At 45.4% G+C, this 21,716-nt stretch overlaps 1 protein-coding gene across 1 annotated transcript in view; it reads left to right on the top strand.

Annotated features, from left to right (window-relative positions):
- The window catches only part of LOC119453261 (testis-expressed protein 2-like), a 43,778-nt gene extending 22,608 nt beyond the window's left edge, over positions 1 to 21,170 (top strand). The window contains 11 exon segments of the mRNA XM_049667675.1: positions 543 to 787; positions 2,381 to 2,601; positions 4,355 to 4,558; positions 6,839 to 7,029; positions 8,087 to 8,212; positions 9,366 to 9,574; positions 11,094 to 11,201; positions 13,861 to 14,070; positions 15,485 to 15,569; positions 15,571 to 15,606; positions 16,377 to 21,170. Of these exon segments, the coding sequence (XP_049523632.1) occupies positions 543 to 787; positions 2,381 to 2,601; positions 4,355 to 4,558; positions 6,839 to 7,029; positions 8,087 to 8,212; positions 9,366 to 9,574; positions 11,094 to 11,201; positions 13,861 to 14,070; positions 15,485 to 15,569; positions 15,571 to 15,606; positions 16,377 to 16,448 (1,707 nt within the window). The 3' untranslated portion in view covers positions 16,449 to 21,170.
- Positions 21,171 to 21,716: the final 546 nt, after the last annotated feature.

Here is a 21,716-nt window from a genome sequence, read left to right as displayed (position 1 = left end):
GTAACAATATATACTCTAGTGCAAGAAGCCTGCCATTTGTTAGACAACCAGTGTCCGGAAAATGATGGACGGCAAGGCGCCGTGCCACATGGTTGTTCGATTCCCATGTAAACCCGTGTATCTCTTTTGCTTTAATTTTGGTGTTTTTTATCGTTTTTGATGTTTTTATCGGCCCTAATTTTAGGTATAACAGACTTTGGATGTAACGCGCCTTGCTAGCTGGATTATTATGATCCATTCTAATGTATCGACTGTACCTGGTAATTTATTTGCCGTTAGACCTACAGAAAATTGGTGCGTTAAGTATACTGGGGGAGGCTCTAGTATTCCAAGACAGATGGGACCACGTTACGAAGACTGACGGGCATGACGCTAATAACTTTCTGGCCATTTCAGTGTTCAAACTGCCTGTGTTGCTGAGCAGCCTAATCGTACAAAGCCTCTCGCAGCCAACTTCAGCGTTTTTAGCACTTTTGCTATTGATTTGCAACTTTTGGGGAATCAAACTCGGGATTTCACGGGATCTTTCTCGGTTGCTGCAGGGTTGGATGTCCCAGCTGCCCTTCGAGAGTGAGTATCATATCGAGACGCACCACATGAACAACACCCAGTCGGTGCACCTGGTGCTGACCGGGAACACGCTGCGGCTCCGCTGGCCAAAGCACCCGGTGCCCCGCCGAGCCATGTGGAACGAGAAGCGCCCGGAGCCTGTGTTTGTCAGTCAGCGGCACTTCAGCCTCACCGATGCCAAGGTCATGCTGCTTCCAGAAAAACTGGCACGGGACAGGTGAGCGTTTGATGGTGGCATTGGCTTTTTGCAGTATCAGTTTGAAAGCTCAAGTTTTGTCTGTTGCACGGGGCCTGTCTGATTTTGCGCGATAGTGTTGCCTGTCGGGTCTTGCCTACTGTGTTCTAGCCTGTCAGGCTGCACCTGATGGGTCTTTCCCGTTGGGTCATGCTTGTCAGATATCTCCGGGTGGGTCCTGTCAAAAGAGCCGGCAAGAAATATGAACAGGCTAGTTGGTATGATTTCGTATTTGGGTGTAGTTCAAAAAGAAAAACAAGTACGAGAGAAGGAAGGGACGAACACATGTGTTACTTTCATCTGTTGTTTACTGCAATACAGGCTGCTGTTTTATAGGCAGCCAGCTGCCACTAAGGGCCAGAAAAAGTAGAGTGCAAGCATGCATATGATGAAATTGGAAAATGACGCCATTAGAACCACATCAATTGTGAAACAACTAGCTGACACACCGAGATAGCTTCCATGCTCGCGTGCACGCACGCACGCAACGCACACACACAACACACACACATCACATATGTTAATGCATGAGATGATTCACATTATTTTTTAGTGATTGCTGGCTGCCTAATATATTGGCAGCTTGCTTTGCAATAAACGTTAGTTGAAGGCAACGCTTGTGTTGGTCTTTTGCCCAGCAATGCAAAGCGTGACATGATGGGTTTCAATTTGTTAGTCTTGAGAGGATACTGTTTTTGTAGGGCTAAAGTTGGAAACTCTTTCGCGAAAGCAAGTTTGGAGAACTTTTGTAGTGCCAAATTTTAACTACGATGTTCTTGGGTGGTTTCCTTGCAGTTTTATAGGGGTAAAAAATTCTAGCTAAGCAATGTGTAAAATATTTACCGTCAGTAGTCCATCCTCTCCAATGCACATACCCCTCCAGCCCCCCCCCCCCCCTTCCCTACCCCCCTTCCTTGGTCTTAGTTGGCGTAGGATTTTCATAGATCCGACACACACCACATTTACATAAGTGTAGGCCAATGGTTTTTAAGGAAAGTGATGTGTACGAAGTTGGGGGTTGTCTAGATAGAAAAATGTGGCTTGGCTGCAACTGCCAGACACTTAACGCTGCCTAACAGCCACGTTGTGGTGGAAACAACGCAACAAACTTTTCAACTGTGCTGCGAACCACATGGCTTTCACTGTAACACAGAAAGGTCGACACCACAGGGTGAAAAAAGGACATTGTATTTTTTTATGGAAAACAAGAAGCAGGAATGTCCATAAGGATAGATATTATACAGACAAATGAGGTTGCAAACGTTTGAAGCATTGCTCGTAACAAATTTAGATGCCTGCCTACTTTGACATGTTAATTAACAAATCATAATAATATCAGTGTTTTCACACACTCATGATTTGTTTTTTTTTTTTCGGCGTGCATTCCAGGAAAGTTTTTCTTTTTTTTTTTTTTGCTCACCTTGTCAGCTTCGGGGCACTGCCTAGAATTGAAAGCCTGCCTAGAATAAAAGTAAACACAGCAGATAACCTGTCGAACAAATTTCTTGCTTATCAAAAATTAAAAGCACTGACACGCCTTTTTTTTTTTAACTGTACTGTGTGTACCTCATCCAGACTGTGGAACAAGAAGTACCCGATTTGCCTTCTGATCCCGTCCGAGGACCACCACATGCGCCAGACGCAGATTGACTCCGGCCAGGCCGACACGATGACCCGCTTCAACTCCGACGAGGACGCGAACGACACGGTCAAGGACCTCTACGTGAGGGACCCTAACCATGACGAGGCCGACGCTGCTGCTGCCGCAGCCTCCTCCAAGGACGACCTGACAAGTCGTGAGTTTATGCTGGATATATACTGGCTGCTTTGTACTTCGTAAAGTGCTGCCCAGGTGCAATGGACACCTTCAACGAACAAGATGCGTTTGCTATACCAGAACTTCATTGTAGTTGGAATTGCCCTCTATGCTACCAAAACAGAACTGGACAGGAAAGGGAAAAGTGTCATCCATATGACAGTAGCGTGAAGCTATGTAGGAAACCCCTGCGGACTTCTCTGAGAAATCTCTGCATTATGCATGTGATGTGGAGGACTGAGATTCGGCACTCGCCTGTGCCAAGGTCTCTTTTTGTCCACTTTCATTTCCCTTTTCCTTATTATTTGCAAATTTCAATTAAATACTGGAGGTTATTTTCCCCACGCTTTCCTTGACTTGTTGAAACTAACAAAACTTAAGCTCCTCGAGTCCTCCTCCCAGCCATGGCCTCCTGTCTTAAGCAACATTGAATTCCATTCTCCAAAGTGCCAAAACTAAAAGGCATTGTTAGTGCAGAGCAAAATAAGCCTGGCTCTCATTGGCTGCTTTCAGGTTCATTCATTCCTGCACTTTCCTACAATCCTTCCTTATTTACTCGAAAATTGCTATTTCACAATACGAAAACTGCATGGAGGGTGATGAAATACCAGTGGAGGGCTTCGAATGAACGTTTACACAGTGGAGAGTTCTTTAACAGAAAAATCTCTGCACTAGCACCTCTCGCGTTCCACTGGGTAACCTTGAGGCATAAAACCTCGTCACTCCATTTGTCTGTCACTCGGCCATTTTGCAGCAAACTGGAGGGAAAAGTACTGTCGGAAAACCTTGCTGAAAGCAAATTGCAAGCAAATGGGAAGCATGCACTGACATTGTTGTCTACCTCGTTGATGGTTTCGTGCACCTTCCAGCATTGATTCGGTACCGACCTGCCTGGTTCACCATTTTTGGAGGCGGACACCGGAGAGGAATACTGTACTGTTTCATATGTAGCAAGTCGAACTGCTTTAGACACTCCTGCAATAGCAGATTGGCGACTCGTACCATACGAGGAGGCTTGGTGTGCCATAAAAGCAGTTGGTGATGACACTCTGAAGTTTCTGCACCAGTTTGCAGTAACGTGACGGATTTTGACAGCATTGCTTCATGTCTGGTTTATTGTTTATCATCAGAGAATTAATGCACTGTATTCTTAATTAGAGAATACTGTATTTACTTGTTTAAGACCAGCACTCCCTATTTTTGAGTTAAAGAATTTGAACAAAAAAAAAGTTTCACCGAAGCCACCTGCCGCAAAGCTTCGGTGACTATGACAGTGCTATGACCGGGAGCGATGAAGAGTTAAACGGAGCTTGATCAGTGGTGCTGAATCTTGAATAAGTGTGTTTTGTGTGTAGCCAGAGTTGGCATTATTCTTCATTTACGTCATTCACAATGTAGTTCATGGTTTTATCAGGTAGCCATATGGCCCGACTAATGTACACCCTGCCAATATTGCGAGAAAACGAAACGTGGGTCTTGCACAAGTAAATACGACCCTTGAAAATTCATCCTGTCACACTGGCCTGTTGGCACCGAGGTCTCGGAGCAAAATTCAAGAAAGGAAGTTTGGCCGTTGTTTTTCTCTAATCATAGTCTGCCTTCTTCCTGGAAATTAATTGATAAAATTAGGAGTTTTAGAGGAATGCCTTGCCAGTCCATACTGATTTAGTGCTGCTCTTTAGTGTGAACAGTCATTCCGAGAGGGAGCCATGACCACCTTGTGCACTTTCCAGCCAAACCTGCCATGGCTGGCAAGGACTCGAGCCAGGAGAAGGCTGAGGCACAGACGAACGGCTCCGTGTCCAAGGACTCTCAGCAGGCGTGCATGTCGCCCACGCAGGCCAGGTTGGAGCACGAGGTGCTGTACTTGTTTGCACGGACGTGCCGGGAGAAGGAAGAGTGGTTCCGAAGGTTCCAGCTGGCCATCGCCCATGGCGGTGAGCTTCAGTTCAGTTTTATATTTCAGTTTTAGTGAGGCTTTGTGTAGTGAAAAATATCATTGAGTATGTAGTGTGTAGGGAAAAATATCATGCGGACCTCACACATTGTGGGAATCTGTGTAAACGAAGCGTTGGTAAACAGGCATGGTGAAACAATGCATCTCGATAAGAGATGCCCGACGGATTTCAGCGACGAACGCAGCCTGCGACCTTGAGCCGAGGCAGTGAATAAACATGGCACAGCACCACCAAGCACAGCATCTAAATGTTTGGACTCTACAAAGCTTTTGGGTGCAAGCACGGCTGGTTAATGGAAACTGATGCATGTGTGTTCGTGCGCACATCTACAAAACGTGGCACGCGTGCTCATCATCTCACAGAGCTACTTGGCATTGGCATGAAAAGCATGCGTGCATTGTGGCTTGATCGCTAGCATCGGGTACGTGATTCTTCTTTTTTCCCTGGGTGAGTATTTATCTCGAATAGAGACAACAGCGGCCACAGTCAGCAATGTCCTGTAGGGTTTGCTAGCAAAGCTTCACTTTAAAATGGGTAGAAAATGTGGGATGTTGCTCTAAATGTTCAATCTGTGGCACCAAACTAAGGGGTATCCCAACTGCAGTTTGGGAGCCTCGGGCAGTTGTCATTTCGATTTACTTACAGCTAGCGGCGTTAAGTTCAGGCAGTCACTTGGTTGTGAGGATTATCTCACGTAACGCATTTTTTGTTTCCTGTGTAACTCCTGCGACTCCCTATGTTCGGCTCACCCGCATGACACACACGTCACGTCCGGAGCCGGTGTCTCTAGTTACACAGCTACAAGAGATTGCAGGAACACTCGTATGCTAGCGTCACCTGATGGTGTGGATAACTAGGGCATGGGAGGAAGTTGCTTGTCCCTCTTTGGCTGCGAAATGTTGGAGCACGCAGACCTACCAACCGCTCCTCGTGCACTGTGTGGTATTGTACTGCTGAAGGCTTTCATTCAGCTTTGGAACATGACACCATCATGGGTGAAGACAATCACTCGGACACGTATCTGCCCGCTGAACTGCATTTACGAATAACGTAGCCCTCGTACAGTTCATCATGACATTATGACGCGCCTGCTTTAGCACTCTTCTGCAGCAGGCAACTTGCGAAAGACAGTTCCAAAGTGTAAACCTTTGAAGAAAATGTCTGCAGATTTTTAACCCGAAAGGCGAAGCATCAATTGCGATAGCAAATTAGTAGAGAGCTATACAGAGTAAGGATAGTAGTTCTATCAGCTGTATAAACTTGGACATGCAGCAGCACCAGCAACGTGCACAACTGTTGACGCCATCGGCGTTTTGCCCGCGTTCGCATCGAACGCGCGCACGGGGTTGGTGACTGTTGCCGGTGCCTCTGGGGGCAGCTCAGAGCTTTTCGACAAGATCAGAACGGGACACTCGTCGAGCAGCGTCGGAAGTCTTTACCACCTTCTCGCCTCGCAACGTTTTTATATAAATACGCATTTGGTGCCGCAGCTAAACGTCGCCTCCCCTCCCTCCCTCCCTCCCGTTCCCCCCACAGCCTTTCACGCGACAGAAGTTGCGTTTGCTCTCCGCCGTGCGTTCGCTCCCTGTGAAAGTGCGCGTCCCTCGCATGCTTTCACTTGCACATACAGCATACGGCTTGCGGCGATGATTTCATCGTCGTTTGACTCTATACGGAACCTCACGGCGGCGCCGATGGCAGAAATCCGCTTGGAGTTTCCATATAATTGCTATCGCAATAAAATTCACACCAATGGTGTTTGCTCTAATTGCAGTAATTACGTGCACAAGCTTGTGCTTGCGTGTTACTCAACAGGGGTGGCTTTCTCCTCCACCTGGTCCAAACTGGCCGCAGTTACACCACATCTTTGTGTCCCATTCTTAATGTATTTATTGTGATGTCACAAATATTCACTGTGAGGTCGTGTTTGTGACATCTGCCTTGGGATGTTGGGTTCCTGACGTTATGTTGTCACGCTTGTGTCATGCTTGTGCACCCATGGCATCTTCATTGCATTTGTCACGTTTGTGCGTGGCATCTGCATCATGATGTCAAGTTTATGACGTCATGATGTCATTGCGATGTCACATCTGTGCGTGGCACCTTCATCGTTAGGTCAAGTCTATGACCTAATGTCACGTTTATGACGTCTTTTGTGACATCATCAGTACAGCTTTAGTGCTTCCAACAGTGGATAAAATCTGTGTGAAGACGGTAGTGCCACGAGTATCTTTCCTGTCCGGGGTCCCCCCTTTGCAGGCAGGAGCTCAAAGGTGAGGCGGATGCAGTTTGACGACTCGTCCAGCCAGCTGGTCACGTACGAGGCCTACATTGAGGAGCTACAGCTGCGGCATCGCGAGCAGCAGTGGCTCCCGTCGTGCCTCGCGATGCCGAAGAGTTCGGCTGTGGCCTCACTGCTTCCTTCCCCACCGAGCACCGGTTTCTCAGAGGTGCGTGGTCACGGGGGTTTGAAGCACGTGCCCTGTATGCCTGTCATTTATTCAACAGGGTGTCAGGTTTATCTGTTGCTGTAGACAACCGCGAAGATGGCAGTGTTTCAAGACGACGTTTGAACTGTAGAATTGAGGTCAGCCAGGGGACGATTTTCTCGGGCGATCGCCTTCGGAGACACTTTCACTCTTGCGAGGTTTCTCGTTGTCTAAAGCCAGATACGTCAGCATCTACGGGCGACAGCATTCCTGGCATTGTGTCCGGAATGCTGTCGCCCGTAGATGCCGACGTGTCCAGTGCTAAACGCACAAAATCTCGCGCAAATGAAAGTATCCTTGAAAGTGATCGTCCAAGAATACCGCTCCAGTATTGAAATCATAGCCTGTTGTTAAAAACTTTGTGTCAAATACATGTTCTGAGGAACGCACATGTTCATATTACTGTCAACTGTTCTGCGCTGCCGTATTTCGATGGGGGCGAAATGCGAAAACACCTGTGTACTTAGATTTAGGTGCACGTTAAAGAACCCCAGGTGGTCCAAATTTCCGGAGTCCCCCACTACGGCGTGCCTCATAATCAGATCATGGTTTTGGCACGTAAAACCCCTTAATTTAATTTAATTTTTTTTCTGCGCTGCATTTTTTCTGCAGTGCAAAAAGATTCTAACGGGAATGGCAGTACATTTTGATAGAGATATTGCATACTTATTTCTCAAAAGTGGTGCAAGGCACACAGCTTCTAGCTGAAGGTTATGCTTTTAGCACTGGCCAACTTCAATTCTGCAATCATATGACATGCCCCCTGAAGTCATTGGTTAGAAAGTGAAGGGGTGAATGTTTGTTCAATAGTACTCGTATTGCCGATGAACTCACAAATTTAGATGTCCATCACTGCTGCGAAACTTGGTAAGCAAAAATTATTTTATCTTTAATTGCCTATTTTAATCGCCAGAGAAAGTCGTCGCACAAAGATTCAGTATTGCATAACAGCTCTCACAGGTATCGCTTGTCGTTGCAAATTGGACAATGAACCTTTCTTTTTCTGTCGCTTACCCAGGGTATCAAGTCGGAGACACAGTGGCTGAACATGCTGGTTGGGCGGCTGTTCTACGACGTCTTCACCCAACACGAGTGGGCTGACGTCGTCAGGCGTCGCATCCAGAAGAAGCTCAACCGCATCAAGGTGAGCCTGCTGGTACCAAGGTTCAACCACGATCAAATAGTGTGGAACTTCTTGTGGACCGAATATAAAAAACGCACAAGCTGTTTCTGGTGTTAGTTGAAGCAACTTCACTCTCGGACCAAAGTATGTTCTAAATAAATAATTTTGCATATCATCCTTGCCGTAACGTGCACTGGTGCTGTATAGTGTCTGAACTACTTCCAGTTCCTGTCTTATGTTTGAGCTTATCTTATATGTATTGCCCTTTGTTGTGCGGCCTTGCTTGGTCCTTGGATGACAGTACGTTCTAAATAAAAATAAGAACTTCACCCTTTCCTCTAGCATGCTATAAATAAGATGTTGAGATGAACATTCAACATTGAGATGAACAAAGTTAGTTTGAAATTGAAATATCTGATGTTCAATATAATGAGCAGGAAATCTAACACCAGGTTCAGAGCTGATGAACGTTGAAATGGCAGATTTCAAAGGGCAAACTTCACACATTAACTTGGACGGCTGTTTTTTACCCACATTTCGCATGATGTTATTTTGCCAAGTTAGTTCTTTTCTACCTGCCTCATTACCTTGTTACATTGTCCCCTTCAGTCTCGGCGTACACATTTGTGTATGTGACCTTTTTTTTGCCATTTCTGTACAGTGGTGGCAAGTAATTGGCCACCACTGTACAGAAATGGCAAAAAAAAAGATCGTGGGTTAATTGAACATTCTATTTACCTAAAGTACCTCCATTTTACTTCTTGGTGAAATGTATCGCTACAGACGACTGCTTTGGTGAACGCACTACTATGTTTGATGGCTTGAAGTCGAGCATTTCGGTAGCAGTTGCGAAATATTTTTTTCCTGTCTAGTAATTCGAGCGGGTGATTCAAGTCTTTGTATGAAGACACTTAACATTACTGGCAGTACATCAAAGATATTCAGTTACTCTGTAATTACGATGACTTGTAAAATGCACACAGTCATTCTACCACCTTGATTTGTTTTGAACGGAGTCTCCACCACCTCGGCAGAAAATTGTGTAAATTTCACACATTTATCGACAGTCGATCATAATTTGTGACTGAAGGGGTACTTACACTGATACACACAGTACTGACAAGCTTGCGTCTTCTCGTCAGCTCGGATTTTTACGAAACGTCTGGGTTGCCAGGTTCCGTTCTTCATGGAGGAGCTGACGGTGACGGACATCCACCTTGGCTCGCAATTGCCGTACATACGGCGCACCTCGGAGGCCATGGTGGACAAGCGGGGCGTCTGGGTCGACATGGACGTCACCTACAACGGGGCCTTCTACATGACCCTCAGCACCAAGCTCAACCTAATGCGGCTCAAGCGCTCACAGACTGAGGAGATGCAGAGGTGCGTGTTGCGTCTCTCGTTTCGCGCACCGGTGTCGTTGTGGAAGGTTCGCACATTTATTTTTTTGCGAAACTGCAGGCCCTCTCACTAACAATATCAGTTAGTGTTGCCTGGCTTGGGTCCCAGATGGAGCACGCGTACCCCAGTTTCGGCCTGACTAGTGCCTTATAATGTTGAAGCTTGACGGCAACGGAATGTGAGGCAGATTCAAATGCTCTTTCGAAATCCGTAAGTACACGATCTATGGTTAGGGAATTATCAATAGCACGGCACAGGTCATGAGCGAACGACAAAAGTTGAGTTTTGCGGGAAGAAAAGCCTTTCTAAGACTGTGTTGGTTTTCTGTGAAAAACGAGTTAGACTCCAGAAAACTGATGAGGTGCGAATAAATTACATGTTCCATGAGCTTGCACGGTACATCGGTCAATGATATTGGTCTATAACTTGAGGGAGAATTTATGTCACCCGATTTAAATATGGGAACAACCTTCCCTACCTTCCAATCGCTAGGCATGATGCAGCACTGCAAACATCGCAAAAAAAAGTTCAGACAGAAAAATAGATGAATATGCAGAGGTTCTTTTTAGGAACTTGGAGTTAATGCCACCTGGTCCAGCAGAATCAGATAAATTGTGTCAAGATTTGGCTGAACAACATCATTGATTCTTCATCTACCAAAGCAGCATGTGCAATTCAGTGTAATGCATTGCCTGTTCCCAGCAGTTCAGTGCAGTGCTTTTGACATATGGAGCAGTCTTCTGATATTTCATGCCTTTGTGATCAGTATGACCTACTAGCTTATGCAACGCGTGCAGGAGTGCCTATACCATTAACAGAAGTGACTACAGTTGACCCTTGATATAACAAACATGAATATAACGAATTATTGGGTATAATAAAGTAGCTCTAAAGGGCTTTTTACCAATATCAGCATGTAACCAAAACATGCCTATAAAGAATATTGGACATAACAAAGGTATTTTCTTCTCAGATGTGACTTCGTTTTAACAAGGTTCAACTGTATCTGAGCTTTTGTCTGTACACCGTGTACACATATACCGTGGATGTGGCCTTGTAACTTTTCCAAGTCATCAAGGAAGCAGGCTGTTGATTTTACAAAGCAGGACCTGAAGTTTGAAATAGGCTCTTATTGAAGTCATGTTGTTGCGTCTAGTCGGTTCACTGTAGTACATAATGTGCAAAAGCATACCTGAAGCAGCCGACACGTAAAGCATGTTTTGATGGATCTTGTTGCTAGTCATCCAGCATTAGCACATTCGGGTCCTACCACTTAATAACATCGTTGCGATTGCTATGTGCTTGATAAATGCTAAGAACACATGCAACACATTCCTGTCTTTGTGCAGTGTGAAATGTGCACCGCTATGCCGGGTGATGCCGTACCAAAAACACATCAAAAATACTTTCCATGTGGCTACTGTCTAAGAGCAAACAACATGTGCTGTGTGAGAGGGTCCTTGCTGTTCATGTAAACATCACGTGACGTTTCTTTGTGCAGCCTTGCCATAAACCATGATGCCTATGACGACGAGAGTGCCGCTTCCTCATCGGACGACGAGGCAGCTGGTGCTGACAAGGGGGAGTCGAGCGCCATCTCTCGAGACCCGTGAGTGCTAATCGGTTGATTGAACAACTTTATTGAGAGTCCTGCGAAATTAATTTTGGGCGGCTCTCGGAGACGTGTGTTGTCTGGCTTCTGTGCTTGACAGCAATAGATGTTGCATGAACTTAGCCAATTTTCGTATCACAGATGTCATCATCATCATCATCATGTTTCCTTCGCAGAAGCCCCAAAAGAAGAAAACTCGTGTTTGCCCCCACCTCATATTGAATTTCGGGGGTTTGATATGTGCACCCATCATCATTGTCGGCCAGCGCAGTGCTGTCATGTTGTCCACTGTGGTTGTCAATGTGATAGCCATCATAGTAATAGTAATTGACAAAAATAGGTTCGTAATAGTCAATCACCATGCTGCCGTCAGCCATTGTCGTTGATGTGTCCTGACAACTGACAACTCTTCAAGATATCTCGTAAAGTTTAAGAATTTGGGCTCATTGCGCAATTTGACTAATGTTGTGTCAAGATTTAGAATAAAATGAATTCTGCTCCTGATAACGTTTCGAAGCTGTTGAAAGATGGAGCACTGCAAATTGTACAAAATGCATGCAAAAAAGAAATTGTTATGGTATCTGCATCGCCTTCTTGTGGCAGCAGTGAAAGACGCCATATACAGGGTGTTTTTTTTTTTTTTTTTTAGCTGGACCAAATTTTTAAAATTAGAAAAATATATATCTTGGTCACGTTATCTTTATCATTCGAGTGTATGGATTGGCGGCCTCTAGATACAGAGCAATTTCAGCACTTAAGTGCGTAATTAGCGAAGTTACACTAATTAACTTTCTAATTATCAACAATAGGTGGCTACAGCAAATGAGTACTTTGGAGCCCGTCCTCGACACAACCTATCCCAACGATCAAAATGTTGAATAGCGGAGTTCATGTGGGAGCCACGCGAACAATTAGTTCCCCTTGGCAGGCTCCTTGAAACCGAAACTGGCAGCAAAAAGAGCGTCTGTGTCGTCTCTTTTACAGTACACAGTACAGTACACATACACCGTGTACGGAGTGGGATGGAATCAAATGAAAGGCATTGCTACGAATCCTTGGCCCTTACCTTCGCCGTTGTCACATTGTCGCTACAGATAGGGCAATGACTAGATTGACTAAGCTTCGCCTGTTTTGGTTTCGAGAAGGCACTGGTGACATGGCCGAGGACCATGCCGGCAATGTATCAAAACGAAATGATTGTTATTTCTGCTCGACTTGGTGGCCGAATTCATGCAGTTTGAGTCCGTATTATCGCATGGCGCGCTGTACGGTGCTTGAAATTTCAGTTGTCCTTATGCATTAAGTATGGGGCTAGTGGCAGTGCCACAGAGCTGCTCGAATAATCAAGCATGTCTGAATTATCGGTGTCCGAATAATCGGTCGGCGACTTGTTTCACAGTCATGCTCCAGCATAAACCTTAAGAAGCCACGGCGTATGTGACATCACAACCACGGTGTTAATACAGAGTGCACGATGTGACTCTTCCACAGCTTACATGAGTGGCTTTTGAATTCCCAACAATGGGAGTGCTTGCATGCCAAGGGAAGTGCTGTTGGCATGTGGCATAATTCACTTGCAAAATGCCATGCTAACGGGGCACAAGTCAACATTACTTAAATGTCTGCACTACCGCAAAGTATATCAGATGTCATGCTGACCTCCAACCCGTTCATCGTAGTTTCAACTTCAACGCCAACTCGTTTTTGTTCTTTCATGCACGCCACATGCTTTTCCTTATTTACACTGTGTGGGGATGCGCGACTCTCACACGTCCCCTGATGTTGTTTTCCCCGCATGCCTCCTGTAGTCCGGCTTCTCCGTGTGGCTAAGCCCGGCAGCGGTCGTGGTGGTTGCGGCGCATTGCGGGAGATGGCGCGAGTGTCGCGATGCTAGCGCTGCCGAACGGCGGGGTGACTTGGGAGAGCAAGGTCGAGGGCGCTTCCTCTTGGGCTTGGGATCAGCGGCTAACACGCACAAACCCTTCACGCGTGCGCCGGCCCGCTTCGCGCGACCGTCGCGCGAGGCTAAGAGCAGGACACTGGTATGGACGAACACGGATCATTCGAGCGTGCCACCGTTCACATGACTGTACACGTGAATGACTGGGCGATGGTGTCGTAGCATGGGGCAAACGTATTCGCTCGCTATCGGGTCGCGGTGAGTCGGACTTCCTTGATTTGTCGTGCACCCGTGTGAATGTTCTATTTGTTGTAATTCGGCTAGTGTGCATTAGTGCATGAAAGGTGCAATAAATGCCCTTTTGATTGTTTGCACTACTGTGTTGTCGTTCCTTTGTCCCAAGAGCATATGTGAGACCCCACAACTGAGAGCTCGCAAATTAGAATTTTGAGGCAATTCGAACCAGCTACCAATGTCTGGCCCAGGGCACAAGTTTTACATACCAAACATTACAATTAGTTACATCAGCTGTAATTCAAATTGCATACCGCCATCCGTCTGCCGGCGGCTGCCTTCTCAGTTAAGCAGGAGATTGTGCGGACATCTCGTTTCGAAGCAAAAGAGGGAGAATCTATCTGTCAGCCACGGGAGCGTGTGACCTGGCAGCTTGCCGGCCTGGATTGTCCCCGTTCCTGCAATTATGGTTGGGCCGCCGAGTGCGAAGCGTGACTTGTCGTTGCCGTGACGCATGCGCAGGAGCTCCGCGACAGGCACGGGCAAGAAGCTGCTGGAGCTGGTGGACAAGATCGCCCAGTCGCGCTACTTCCAGCAGGCCACCGAGAATCGCTACATCAAGCGCAAGATGGAGGAGGTCTCCAACACGCCCCTCGTGCTCACCGTCGAGATTAGCCACCTGGTGGGCACGGTGGCCCTCAACATCCCGCCTCCTCCTACAGACCGCGTCTGGTGAGCTTTTTTTTGGTGTGTCCAGAGCTACCAGCATGTTTGGTGCTGCTTGCCAGCCCTCGGCATCGTGCTTTTTAGGGTGGTCGCTCGTAGAATTCAAAGCAAATCGAATTTTAGTTACACTGTAAAAAAATACATGCATGGGTGTTTATTCGAAAGCAGGTCCCATAGCACACGGCTGATGCAGCACCTCCTGTTGAAAAATGAGTGGAGGTAAATGCAAATGACGGCGTCAAAACAGCGCAACGGTATCAGTTGCAGCTATATATACACACAGTGAACATTTGTAATATTAAATACATCAAAATACAGTAAACCGTGTTAACTCGAAGTTGTAAAAACCGGAAAACATTTCTAAATAAACGAAGTTTCGTGATAAGCGAAATCAAGAAAATAAAAGCCCACTGGCCACACATGACCACACAAAGGCTTTCCAAAATGCTGCCAGTAATATTCTCGGTCACTTTCGCATGCACTGGCACTGGACATGTCGGCGTCTACGCACAACGGCGTTACTGGCACTGCTCCAAGACGGCGTGCTTGGCTCAGAGTCAAGAAGATTGATCCTAATGCAATATTTTAAGCAAGTCATACGAGCATAACCTCTACCAGACATCCAGAAAGCTGACGTTGCTATATTCTGTGTCGCGATAAATACCGCACAAAATCACTTCGAAAACCAAAACTCAATTGTGGAAGAGCACAATTGTCACGCCTTTAATTAAGACACCCACGAGTGACGCGGCATTTAGGCCCTCGCCGTGGCGCGTGCATGAAGCGAGCGTCCTTATCAAGCCGTGATCTTGCTCAAAATGCCGTGAGCTCGCATGCTTTTAGACGCAGCGCATGGGCTAGTCGCGCCTGCTCAAGAGTGCCGGTCATCTTGCTCAGGGTCACGATAAGTACGCCATTGACCACATTGATGCATCACTGCCAGCGTTCTAAATGAAAGGGGGGTAAAAAAAGACTTCAGCTTCCAGCGCACCGCTGCTGCGCGATTCCACAACGTAGTCGCAGCAAGTAGCCGATCAAGTGCGTGCAAGGGGTGATAGCCAGAAAAGATAAGCGAGGGAACGCTGCCCAACACAGCATCTGGCTCGGTTAGTGAACTGCCGCCGGGTGAAAAGCGAGTGCAAGCAGCACTCGCTCAGGTACAGGGAGCATCCCACAGTGCCCGATATTTGCCCTGATCTATGCAAAAATTATTGATAAATCTTCATTCTGAATGAAAACAGAAGTTCGTTATATTCATTTAAAGACAGAGTTCTTAAATGCATGGGTTCCGATGTAAATTTCAGTAAAAATCACAATTTGCTATGTATATTAGCTTGTCATAATCCATAACGAGGTTTTGACTCTAAGTGGCACGTGAAAATTCTGAGCCTGTCCTGCATTTGCTGTACCCTACACGTAGGTACGGCTTCCGCACGCTGCCCAAGATGCAGCTGGTGGCAAGACCCAAGCTTGGAGCCAAGGAGGTCACCATCGCCCGGGTCACAGGAGCGCATAGAGAAGATGCTCTTCCTCGAATTCCAGGTGAGTTGGCTGAGCTTGCATGTGAAGGCTGTCACGTGACCTGCCTCAGGCACGAGCTGGGTTGTTGAGTAACCTTGACAGTGCAAGTGCAGCGAATGAGTTACTCACTGTTACCCGTCTTGCAAGAAAATAACTTGCCACACATGTTACTTGAGCGCCCTGGAAGCGCCTCATTTTACTGTTGGGTAAAATTGGGACTTAAAAAAGAGCACTCCTGATTTTTTTTTTGTGTGTGATTAGCAACTCCAGTTTCTTTGTTGTTGTTTTTTTTTACAGTATTGATTAAGTTCATTTGTGGTAATATTTTCTTTCCACTGTTGTATTATATTCTTTTTTTTTTCATGGGCACAAATATATACAGCGAGGGTAATGTACAAATCTCATGCATCATAATTATGCAGCACTCTTTTGCGTCTGTTTTATGAAAGTTCTATTTCCAATTAAAACTTGACAGCATTTCTGTTACAAGATGTAATCTCCATTGAAACATAGTATTGAATTTTTTTGTTTTGCCATTTTAACGTTTTGTGCTCATGCACGTAAACCAAAGAGGTAACTTTGCAATGTGTGTCAGCCTATGTTCTCATGGTACATTTAGTGAACAATCGGAAATGTCAGTGTTCAGGAACGGTCATTCACTTTCTTTCAGCAGTTCAATGGCCGTGTTTAATCATGCTGTTAACATTGTTTCGTGTCGCTATGTTGGTACAGTAATCGGTATATTGATGCTGTCTTTCTTCTTGTCTCTCCACAAAAAAAATGTACGACAGAGGATTTTCGTCATGCCCAACATGGACGACTTTGTGGTGCCGTTCATGTTCAGCGACGTCACGGAATCGTGAGGTGCATTTTTGCACAGCCCGTCCCCACCAAAAACAAAAAAAAAAAAGATGGCGAGTGAGAACAGTGGTAGACGATGGCACTTTTGTCGTCTGCTGCAGCGACACAATGTCCTTGCATACTTTGGAGAGGACGTCACCTGCACTCGGAGATTACGAACTGTTTTGAACCACTTAATGATATTCTATTGCTTGGTGTTTTATGTACATTTTTGCTGCCGTCGCTTTGCACAGTTTTCTTTCTTTTTTTCTTTTTGTACCGACGGCTTTCTTTCTTTGAATTTTATAAACACAGATCTGCGATCACCATTGTGTTGAATTTAGTTTCTTTCAACGCACATCTCTACTGTAGCTGCAGGAGGAAAAAGTTATTGCGTTATCGTTTTTATTATTAGTACTTTTTATTGACATAACCCTTTCTGCACTCTAGTGTTTCGGAGATTTCTGCCATACAATTTGTTGTTGTACATGTTTAGGAAAGAGAAAGTTAAGACGGAATGAGCATTTGCATCTGAACAACTGTGATGTGTTGGCTGCAAAAGTGTATTTGTTGTGTTCAAGTTTCTTTCTTCATTGGCTTTGCCTATTATGCAGCTTCTTCTTGCAGCTCTTAATCCACAACCAAAATGTTATTCAAACAATGTTCTTGCTGCATACTCGGATAAAATAAGCAATTCTTTAGAAGGAACTCTGCTTTCACAGCTCGTGTGGATATACAAGAGCTTTCCTGCTAGTTGAGCCATATGCTCCTTTCGTTGCATCTTTTTGAAGACAATCGGCAATTTTCGCAATTGACAACACTCATGTGCCCATTACAGATGAATGTCGTGTGCGTACTGTTGCAATTGTTAGCCTTGATGTCACAGTCTTGTTAGGCTTGATGTCAAGGTCTTGTTAGGCTTAACATCAAGGTCTTGTTAGGCTTAACGTCAAGGTCTTGTTAGGCTTAACGTCAAGGTCGTCTTAAGCCTAACATCTAGGGTTTGTTGAGCTTGACAAGCAATTTGAGGGCACACGTGGGCGGCCAGGCCTTCCCGTACAAAGTCTTTCAGAACACTTTTAAAGCTTCATGTTCGCCAGAAAGGTGCCAGAAGTCTTCTGTGAAGTTTAAGTAAACTTGGCACTTGGTCCAACATGACTGCACTGGATACGAGAGGAGAAACAGTACATGGTGATTGTCCAAAGTAGTATTACAGGGAGGAACGAAGTTTGCACGGTGAAAGATTTTTACCACTAGGTTTTTTAAACGGCTGGGAGAAGTGAGCGAATGAAGTGCGTCTTCCACAAACGTTTCTGAAAGGAATGCTGTGTGTGTTGCCGTCGCCACGGCATCGAGTGCGCACATTGCGTTCTATTGCAGGTTTCTCAGGTTTAAGTCGCGACAAAGTGAACTTGTTGCCGATGGCTGCGTGGTTGAGGATTTCGCCGAAAATGTAGCATCATTTTAATATGTACGTCATCGTTAGTTCTTTTTTTTTCTTGGTGTTGTTTCTGTGATTTGTATGTGGTGATCTTGGGTGTTGTGCATACTTCAGTGCAACTTGCAACGTCTGGCAAATAGCAACTTTTTGCGCTACAGCATCGGTGCTGCACGTGCAGTGTGCAGTGCATTTTCAAATACCCTTGCAGCACTCGCTTGCGAGGTGTCGGATCGGTTGCATTTTGTGTGTGTGTGTGTGTTTATTGTGTGATAAAATACTCTTCGCAAACCAAGAAAAAAAAAAGCCGAGATTTAAAGAGAGCGTTTGTCTTTTTTGTAATGTTAGCCCTGGTGATCGATGATGCTTAGATGTGGTCCCTGTATACGTAGCCCAAGATTCTATGTGCATTCCCTACTATCCATTATGAACGAGTTTTCCCGAAAAAAAAATGTGAGCACTCAAATTTGTACTTTTCTATTGAACATCGAAATCAGGTTGACGGTGCCACATGAAAGCTTTGCTGGTGTTGCACTTACATGTCGCATGAAGGCTTGTTTTAAGGCAAAAAAGAAAAAAAAGTGCAGAGCTTTTACGTAGGGTTAGGTTTGGTGTACTGTACCCCGTTTTCTTGCAGCACACATTGACCCTGTCCTCGAGTGCTAACTACAAATTGTTTCACTAGCAGTAGCAATTGTAATTTTTTCAGCTTCATGAGTATGAGTGAGTGTTGAGCTCTCAAGATTTGTCATCCGGTGTTAAGCTGCATTGAGTTAAGGTTGATATCTGTTTGCACTGTACCAGAAACAAATCAGCACGGTGTGGTGTGTCGTTGATGCAACTGATGACGCCCGAGATTAACGTATCTTGATGGTGGTGCATTCCTTATATAAGCAGTAGTACCCTGCTCAGTTGTCTGTTTCGTTGTAGCCTAGTGCACTTTTGTGCATGGTTAGAAAGTGCACCTATTCGTTTAAGCCCTGTCAAGACAAACGGAATATATAGTTTCCTTTCAATGGATCTTGACAGAAGGATTGATGTCAGTAGAGGAAGATGTGTATTTATATTTAATATATAGTGTGTGTTTTCTCCTGCTTGTTCTAAGTGTGCTGTACTTTATTTTTTTTTTTTTTTTGTGCTTGTGGCTCAAAGCAAGGCCACGTAGGTCTCTATTTTGTTTCTCTGCTGCCCGGATCACACTTGCAGCCTTCGTCAAAAGTGTATGGGCCACAATATGTGCAGCAGAGATTAATCCTTGGCTGCAGTTCATGGGCCTGCTGTTCCTTGCCCCACTGCACAAAAGCTAGAGAGATTGATGCAAAAATCTTGTTTTTCTCCTTGAGAGCTCTGGGGAGTTTTAAAGCCCAGCTGCAGTTTCGATCTTTGTGGTGTGGCCTTGACAACTTTGACGAGGGCTATGCACACACCAGATCTGTTAACAGAAATATGCAAGCGCATGGCTGACAGCGGGCCGGTGTCGTCTGCTGATAACCACGGGCACTGTCGGCGATGTTGTGAGCATGTGGTGCAGAAGTCGGGTGCCCACTTTTGAGCATCCATGGCTAGAGCCAGCAGACCTGCTTGATCAGGACAGTCGAGCCGGCGATTGCCAGCAGGCAGTGCCAATGGTACTGTCGACCACATGCTCGCGTGTTTCTAGTACCAGATCTGGGCTCTCTGCATCGCCGGATGTTGGAGGTGGTTTAAGGGAGTGTACTGTGGAGTGAGATATCTTTATTTTTATTTATTTTTTCTGATCCAGGTTACTGAGGTTGTCTGGCGAGATGTATGCCATGTTGTTCCGTCCGAAGCTCATGAGGCTGTTGGCACAAGTGCGGCTTTGTATTGAATGCATTCCTTTTCGCTGCAGCCGTGTTTATTCTTGGTTGCAGCTCATTAGGCTGACCTTTGGCCACTCGGGCAGCCGTGTAGAACAATCCTCTGGCAAGTCTCTGTTCGTGGAAACAGTGCCGTCGGGGCGCACTTAGAACTTAGACTTCAGCCTGCCCCTAAATTTGCTTGTGTACTTTTCTGTCTCGAAGATATCCGCAGCATCCTTTCTGTCCGCACAGACAGCTACCTAGCTGTGTCATTTGCTTTGCCCGATTTTTTTTTTTCTCTCTATTTGCCTAAAGCTTCACGTTGCACACACTTGAAAAGGTGGAGCACATATACAGTCAACATCGAAAGTTTTCGGACCGTGAAATCTAACACAATGTTGAATTCCCGAGCAGTTCGTGGCCGTACCCAGGAAAACCGTAAAAATACTTTGTTGCCTACAGATACTAGTACAGTTGAGCCTTGTTATAACACAGATATAACGAATCATCAGATATAACAATATAAATTATATTTTTTCTCGCTGATTTCAGTGTGTAAGGAATATGTGCTTAACGAATATTTGATAAATCTCAAGTACCCTAGTGTCAGATGCAACTTCATTATAAGAAAAGTTGACTGTATATGATGAAATTTCAAATACCAGGCTATGTACCCAAGCCATGGAAACAGCTATTAATTTTTTCTCAGATCCCACTGCCCATAAGCTTCTGATGCCGATTGTACATAAAGCTAAGGAACTGCTTGTGTCCGTGAAAAATATTTCGCCTGTAATGCCGAAAGAAAATCGAGCTATACGAATTGCAGAATTTCTTTCCAAATCTTCTCCTGTGCTATCTTGAAGTCTTCCTTTACCGATGGCTTCTAAGTAGTGTGGCACAGACCACGTGGTTTATATATAAAGCAGAGCATAACGTATGGCAGAAGTTCAGATTGAAATGGATAACGTTCGTTTAGATAAGTTTAGATGTGGCACTAAGGAAAGGCTCAACTTGCATTTTCACTGTAAACTGTTTTGACTTGCGGAAGCAACCGAACGTGTGAGGTCACTTTTAAGCAGCTCAACCATTCGCTCTCCCCTTCCACACACTGAATCCACGAGTGGCCACTGTCCTCATCTCAATCTATGGTTTTTAGAACTTTGTTTTTCTTTTTTTTTTTTCTTTTTTGCTCTTGGCATTATATTCTGTCCTCCTAGTCTGTACGGTGCTTAAAACTCGTTATATCTTGGTGCAATGTAGAAAAGAGATCCTGCATTATTTTTAGTGAAGTATGTATATGTATACCCGTATGTTTGCATCCCAGCCTGTGGCATGTTCTAGTCTGTCTACTATGGATGTCTCTCTGAGCAGGTATAGGGGGGGTGATTGCATGGCAAACAGCAGAGCGCGCACTGTTTTTTGCTTGGCACAGGAAGTCGGCACATGCACTTGTCATATCATTTATTAAAACAATCGAAAGTTCTGTACTGAGTTGTCAGTAGTGCTGTTTTTTATTTGTATTTCGTTCATCAGGCTGCCCACCTGATACTGACTTGTTCATATACAGTAGAATCTCGCTGATACGCTTCTGCATAATGCGTTTTTTGGGGTAATATGTTTTTATTATATACGATTTTCGGATGATACGTTTTATTTTCCAGTTCCCATGAAGTTCATATCAACGAGATTCCACCGTATGAACACGAGGCTCTGGCTATGTATGGCAAGTCATACCCTCGTGTTCTATACTCTGTCTCACAAAATCCGTACATTGCAGCATAAGCCGCGAGTTGCATCAGTCGACCAGGAATGACAACCAGAAAGGCTTCTGTTCACTCCTAATCGCTCTGTTCATGACGCTGACCAAATGGAAGCATCGTGAAAGGCTTAGCAGTGCACAGTGGGTGAACCCGTTCCCTTCTCTGGAACCACACACAGCTGGCTCTTGTTACTCTTTGGCTGACATGAGCCCTAGCCTTCACTACAGGGCACGGAGTTCGCAATGCAGAGAGTAGTATTTTCGTCCACTTGGC

Source organism: Dermacentor silvarum, chromosome 5, assembly GCF_013339745.2.
Source record: "Dermacentor silvarum isolate Dsil-2018 chromosome 5, BIME_Dsil_1.4, whole genome shotgun sequence".
Taxonomy (NCBI): domain Eukaryota; kingdom Metazoa; phylum Arthropoda; class Arachnida; order Ixodida; family Ixodidae; genus Dermacentor; species Dermacentor silvarum.
The sequence above is the reverse complement of the archived record's forward strand: the minus strand, read 5'-3'. Positions and strand labels throughout refer to the sequence as shown.